The following is a 7500-nucleotide window of genomic DNA, read 5'->3' on the forward strand; positions in this document are numbered from 1 at the left end:
ATTTTTCAAAATACTAAAATTTTCCCTATTGCCTACAAATCGCTGTAGTTACTTAATAGTTTTTTACTTTATTTTTTTATTTAAAATCCTAAAACTTTGCCTACCTATTTTATATTGTATTTCATTTTACTAATTATTTAATTCATTTATTTTTTTCTAAATCCTTTGCCTACTGTCAGCTGTCTTTTACATTTTATTTTGTTGTATTTTATTAGATTTTTTTTTACTTTATTTTAATTTTTGTTTCACTTTATTTGTATTTATTTATTTAATTTTTTCAATCATGGAAAATCAGTAGTCTTTTACATTGTATTTTATTTTTTAATTTTTACTTTATTTAAATGTTCTATTATGCATTTATTTGTTTGTTTGTTTATCAAAAACTCAAAAACTTCCTATATATTTGCGGATTTACATGTTTAAAATCCAAAACTTTCAGTGCTGTCTCCGAGTGTGACGTAATTACGGCTGCTTTATTAATGAACCGGTCTGAGCATGAGCAGACAACCTTTACTGACCCATTAATGACCTTTACTGACCCATTAATGATCTTTACTGACCCTTTAATGACCTTTACTGACCCTTTAATGACCCTTTAATGTCCTTTACTGACCCTTTACTGACCTTTACTGACCCTTTAATGACCTTTACTGACCCTTTACTGACCTTTACGGACCCTTTAATGACCTTTACTGACCCTTTAATGACCTTTACTGACCCTTTAATGACCTTTACTGACCCTTTAATGACCCTTTAATGTCCTTTACTGACCCTTTACTGACCTTTACTGACCCTTTAATGACCTTTACTGACCCTTTACTGACCTTTACGGACCCTTTAATGACCTTTACTGACCCTTTAATGACCTTTACTGACCCATTAATGACCTTTACTGACCCATTAATGACCTTTACTGACCCTTTAATGACCTTTACTGACCCTTTAATGACCCTTTAATGTCCTTTACTGACCCTTTAATGACCTTTACTGACCCTTTACTGACCTTTACTGACCCTTTAATGACCTTTACTGACCCTTTAATGACCTTTACTGACCCATTAATGACCTTTACTGACCCATTAATGACCCTTTAATGTCCTTTACTGACCCTTTACTGACCCTTTAATGACCTTTACGGACCATTTAATGTCCTTTACTGACCCTTTAATGACCTTTACTGACCCATTAATGACCTTTACTGACCCTTTAATGACCTTTACTGACCCATTAATGACCTTTACTGACCCATTAATGACCTTTACTGACCCATTAATGACCTTTACTGACCCTTTAATGACCTTTACTGACCCTTTAATGACCTTTACTGACCCATTAATGACCTTTACTGACCCTTTAATGACCCTTTAATGTCCTTTACTGACCCTTTACTGACCTTTACTGACCCTTTAATGACCTTTACTGACCCTTTACTGACCTTTACTGACCCTTTAATGACCTTTACTGACCCATTAATGACCTTTACTGACCCTTTAATGACCTTTACTGACCCATTAATGACCTTTACTGACCCTTTAATGACCCTTTAATGTCCTTTACTGACCCTTTACTGACCCTTTAATGACCTTTACTGACCCTTTACTGACCCTTTAATGACCTTTACTGACCCATTAATGACCTTTACTGACCCTTTAATGACCTTTACTGACCCATTAATGACCTTTACTGACCCTTTAATGACCCTTTAATGTCCTTTACTGACCCTTTACTGACCTTTACTGACCCTTTAATGACCTTTACTGACCCATTAATGACCTTTACTGACCCTTTAATGACCTTTACTGACCCTTTAATGTCCTTTACTGGCCCTTTAATGACCTTTACGGACCATTTAATGTCCTTTACTGACCCTTTAATGACCTTTACTGACCATTTAATGTCCTTTACTGACCCTTTAATGACCTTTACTGACCCTTTAATGTCCTTTACTGACCCTTTACTGACCCTTTAATGACTTTTACTGACCCTTTAATGACCTTTACTGACCCTTTAATGTCCTTTACTGACCCTTTAATGTCCTTTACTGACCCATTAATGACCTTTACTGACCCTTTAATGACCTTTACTGACCCTTTAATGTCCTTTACTGACCCATTAATGACCTTTACTGACCCTTTAATGACCTTTACTGACCCTTTAATGTCCTTTACTGACCCTTTAATGACCTTTACTGACCCTTTAATGACCTTTACTGACCCTTTAATGACCTTTACTGCCCATTTAATGTCCTTTACTGACCCTTTAATGACCTTTACTGACCCATTAATGACCTTTACTGACCCTTTAATGACTTTTACTGACCCTTTAATGACCTTTACTGACCCTTTAATGTCCTTTACTGACCTTTTAATGACCTTTACTGACCCTTTAATGTCCTTTACTGACCCTTTAAGGACCTTTACTGACCCTTTAATGACCTTTACTGACCCTTTACTGACCTTTATTGACCTTCTCTGACCTTTATTGACCTTCTCTGACCTTTACTGCCTCTGTTGTGTTTCCAGATGTGTGGAGATCATCGCGAAGGAGGGCCGGAGTCTGAAGGAGCTTTATCTGGTGTCCTGCAAGATCACGGATCACGGTAAGACTGAGATGCGTTTGAAACATGAAGACTTCAGATTACGAAAGCTTGTAATGTTCAGAAATGTGTTTCCACACACGGCACTTCAATTGACATTAACTTTAACCTGCCGCCTTCCTCTGTCAGTTTTCTCTTACAATCATGGTATTATAGTTATTATAGTACAGGATAGTTATTCACATTATTTTATTTTATTTTCAAAATTCTGAATTGGTGAAAGTGTTTTAAATGTGTTTATTTATTTAAACTTTTTATGCTGTCAAAGCAGCAGTCTTTTACTTTTTATTTACAGTAATTAAATAAATATAATAATTTACTTGTTTCTATTTATTTATGTATTTTTTAATCAATTAATTAATTTATTTCCTAAAACTATTCATACGGTCATGGCAAAGCACTAATCTTTTACATTATTTTTTATTTATTTATTTGCTTTTTATTTAAATTTAATTTACTTAATTAAATAAATATATAAATGTACTTGTTTAAATTTATTTATTCATTCATTTATCTGATTATTTATTTATATTATTTATTTATATTATTTATTGTAATACTTGTGTTTATATTTATTTATAATTTATAATTGAATCAAACAATTAAGTGAACAGATATAATAAATGAAATAATACATGAACAAATATATTCCTTTATATATTAAATCTATTCATTTATTGAAACGTGATTATATTTCCAGGCTTACAGTATTAAAACCCCACACTTTCTGTGGTCTCAGGCTTTTGTTCCCCTCTGTATGAAGAACAATACACAATATCCATATCTGTATGTCTGTATTGGAGTGTGTTTCTGTCCGTACGGCACATTAATACACATTGTCAGCCCCATCCTTGAGCTCCAGCAGTGTGTGGGACAGATAATGCAGTAATGATGGCAGATAAACCCTCTGATCCCCCGAAACAAAGGCCACAGCAGCTGCATGTGTTCACACACTGAATCATGGGTAATTACTGCCTGCTGAGACTGAAGGACAAAGCTGAGCGATTACGCGGGGCAAACAATAGCTACAAGTTCTGCCAGACCGTAATGTTAGATGTAAGAAACGGCACGACGGAGCAAGAAGAGACGCTCTCCTGCTTGTTCTCGCTCAGAGTGATGAAAACACATTTGGCTTTTGTTAGTGCAAAGACAGAAACGCTCTGAGAGAAGCCGAACGACACGAACACAAACATTTGCTTCAGTGTCTTTGAGTGGAAAAAGATTTTGGGCTCTTAAATGACACCCTTGTGTGTGTGTGTGTGTGTGTGTGTGTGTGTGTGTGTGTGTGTGTGTGTGTGTGTGTGTGTGTGTGTGTGTGTGTGTGTGTGTGTGTGTGTGTGTGTGTGTGTGTGTTGAGCTAGTGCTTGAAAACTGACCGAATCTCCACTGAAAATCACCACTAGTCCAGAAGCATTAGACGTTATTACATGCGAGACGTAATAACACAAACTTTCTTTGTTCATGGTTGTTAGTTAAGTCCTCAGAAGAGGTTTGTGTTCCTAAAGTCGTCATGAAACGGAAGTTACCCTAGTCTTTTGTGTCGTATATGCGAGGGAAACGCTTCTGGAACAAGAACAAATGTGGGCGGGGCTTGATTGTGTCTGTGGGGAGTTAATTGGATGGTTGTGGTTTGCTATTGGTTGATCTCATGTGAGTGACAGGTTATAGCCCCGCCCACATCATCAGAGAAGAGATGCTGCCAGAGGAACTAATTCTGATTCAAGGTTTATCAGGAAGATGAATATAAAAAAATATCTTATGTGCAGATAAATCATAGTAAATACTGCAATATTCCATAACAGTAGAAATTGTCCATTTTGATTTCAAAGGTTTGCTGAGGAGCAGAGAGAGTGAAGGTTCTGGAAATTGACAGTGAATTGAAACTTTTTCTGTGGTTCGAACAGAAACTCAGATTAACATTAAGGTTATGTGATGTATCAGATGATTAGGACTAGTGATGGACTGGTATATATGTTAGCCTATATAATCAGCTGATATTGAGGTTATTATGATAAAATTGTCAGATTTTTGGGCTCATTCTCTCCCGTTCCAATGACTAGTACCCAGGGCCGTATTAAGACAGTGTGGTGCCTCAAAAGGACCCCCCCCCCCAAAGAGCTGGAGAAACTTAACTTCAGCCATGAGCCAAACATATTATGGCCTCCGTAGCGTTAGCTAATAATTTTACCAGCGCAGTTTAAAAAAAAAATCAAGTCGAATTTCTATAACTCTGTGTGTTGAACTGATAATCACTCTTTTGTGTGTTAAACATAATCTACATACTACAGACAACTTCATTATAAAGAAAAACAACAAATCAAAAAAATTTATAATCATAATCATAAAATGACAAAACTTCTATTATAAACTAGATAAGAGGGTAACTCAGCAGTAAAGTGCATAATAATTGTATAAAATCTGAACATTTTGTGAAAAAAACATTATTTAGTGGGAAACAAATAAGAGACAATAAATGTAGCACTAAATCTGGTAAAAGGTTTTCATGTATGAAGTTTAGCAGAAGTGCTTCTTCCTTGATTTTGCGCAAGCAAAGGTGTCAACTACATCCCAAAAGTCCATTTCTTTCTTACCGTCTCCACAGTTAGCTCCGGCTTCGTCAGACTCAGTGCTGCTAGTGATCGCAATTCCTGTGATGTTCTCACAAAAAAAAATTTCGATCCCTGGAACATTTTGAATTGTAACTAAACGTCTTGCATCCTTGTCTTTCTTTAACTTTCTTTTTGCAAAACCACTCAATTGACGTCTTTCCATTTTGGATTTAGATTCATTTTCTGTAGCTGTCAAAAAAATGACACATTTGCGCGTACTTGTTGTGGACCAACTCAACTCTGACAGATTGGGGAGGGGGGAGTGATAGTGGTCATGTAATCTTTATTTATTTATAATTTATTATTATTATTATTGTTAAATTAGTGTTCATAAACAAGACATGTGTGGTCTTTCAAGAATTTCAAGTTAATAATACAACAATTTACGAAAAATATGTTTAAAGCTTGTGTCATGTGGTGCCCCCCTAGTGGTTGTGAATGGTTGGTGCCCCTGGGCACTGGCCCAAGTGCCCTTATGGATAATCCGGCTCTGCTAGTACCATTGTTTATTACAAAAAGCACACACACATATTAACATTTTATATTTAATGTCCCCCTGTGGTGACAATCCAGCTTTTAATGTTGTTTATGTGTCTATGTGGTGTTTTTAATATGCTTTAAGACAAATCATGTGTAAATTCATAAGTCGACAGCATTGCTGAGTATTTTCTCCTTAAAACTGCAGTGAACCAAAGACAGTCTCAAAAACACGCTTTGAAATCGCTGGTGTTTCTGACGTCACAAACTACCTTGTAACCAATCAGATCAACGTGTGATCGTCAACGAGTGGATCTCTGAGTGAGTGAGTGAGTGAGTGGAGGCGGGGCTCATTTGCATATTCATAAAACCACGCATACTAAATGAGGCAAGGGTGTTGAGTTACATTCAAGATATTTTAAAGCATGAAGCATTTTTTTTTCAAGGAAAAAACTTTTATATGTAATTTTGGTGATCAAAGATGATTTTTAGTAATAACATTATTAAATACAGAGGGACTTGAAAAGAAATCAGCAGAAAAATGGAATGTAGTGATAATTTTCTGTCTGGACATCCATTAAATTTACAGACATTTCCTTAACCCCAAAACACAACATAATGCAATGTGTAAAAATGTTCACATTAACACAGTACATTGAGCCCTATTAATGTTATTCATGTCTGTACAGTTACTCTTACAATTTAATGCGTCCTTGGAGAATAAAAGAGGAATTTTTGTTGTGCTTTCTGTCAAAGTTAGAAAATGTTCAATAAATATATATAAAAAAAAGAAAGAATCTTTTGATGAAAGCGTCTTTCAGATTCATAAATGCAAGAAACTTTATCAGTAGCTATCAACCTTTAATAAACCCAGATCAGGTGACCACTAGTTAGGGCACTATGTTAAGCCCTATTCAGACAGCATTAACTTTACAAGGGTAGATGCAGTAATAATGTAATTTTACCACAGGACGTCTGTAATATTAATGGGCAATTCGCACAGGATTTGATATCTCAGTAAAACTAGCAGAAGTGTGAGAGTAACTCGACTTACACACCGCCGTCACTCCTGTCATGTGTGTATTACGCTGCTCCCGGATATCACGTGCACACACACATATAACCTATATTTATATATATAAAACAGTTATGTCCGGTCAACGATGTATTAATTAACTTCAGATTGGATTGTGTTGCTAATAGGCACTTACCTAACGCTAAAATATGATTTGTGGATCTAATAAGTGCTTTTGATCTTCTTTCTGATTTGAATGTGTGTAAAACACCAGCGTCTAGAACGCAACTGAATGCTTTTTCAAGCTTCTCCATACTTGAAAAAAACCCTCCTCTCCACGTTAAACTAGTCTCGTTCTTAAGATGGCTTTAGTGTCCAGCGGTCATCTCGTCCTCCTCACTTCATGTCTGCAGGTTTTGGCCAGAACGATCTCTGAAAGTCACTTTAGTTCTTCTTTTGGCAGCGAGTTAAAGTGACTGAAGGACGCGTGTTGCTTCTTCACTGCAAACTTCAACATTTAAAGCCTTAAAACAGCCTGAAAGTCATTCAGAGAATAGATTTGATCTTTTAGATTATAGTAGCGTAATCCAGCACTATCTGTGCGATTAATACGGTCTTGTATTTACTTATATATGCTGTACTGCACAAAACTAAAAGCACACTTGTACTGTAGATGTTACTGTAAATGCAAAAAGATAGTTAGCTATGAATGCATTGACCATAAGGGTCACACTATTATATATTAAGTGGCTTTAACTACTATGTACTAACATTGAAATTAATAATTTGATACAATGGACTTA

General features: G+C 35.7%; 1 protein-coding gene across 1 annotated transcript in view; it reads left to right on the forward strand.

The window, feature by feature from the left end:
* Positions 1 to 7500, forward strand: part of fbxl17 (F-box and leucine-rich repeat protein 17) — a 277816-nt gene that overhangs the window by 191462 nt on the left and 78854 nt on the right. The window contains exon 8 of the mRNA XM_077217569.1: positions 2523 to 2599. Within this exon, the coding sequence (XP_077073684.1) occupies positions 2523 to 2599 (77 nt within the window). The remainder of the gene's footprint in view (positions 1 to 2522; positions 2600 to 7500) is intronic.

This window comes from Siphateles boraxobius, unplaced genomic scaffold, assembly GCF_051911475.1.
Source record: "Siphateles boraxobius isolate OS27281-9 unplaced genomic scaffold, OSU_SipBor_1 74, whole genome shotgun sequence".
In the NCBI taxonomy this organism is placed as follows: Eukaryota; Metazoa; Chordata; class Actinopteri; order Cypriniformes; family Leuciscidae; genus Siphateles; species Siphateles boraxobius.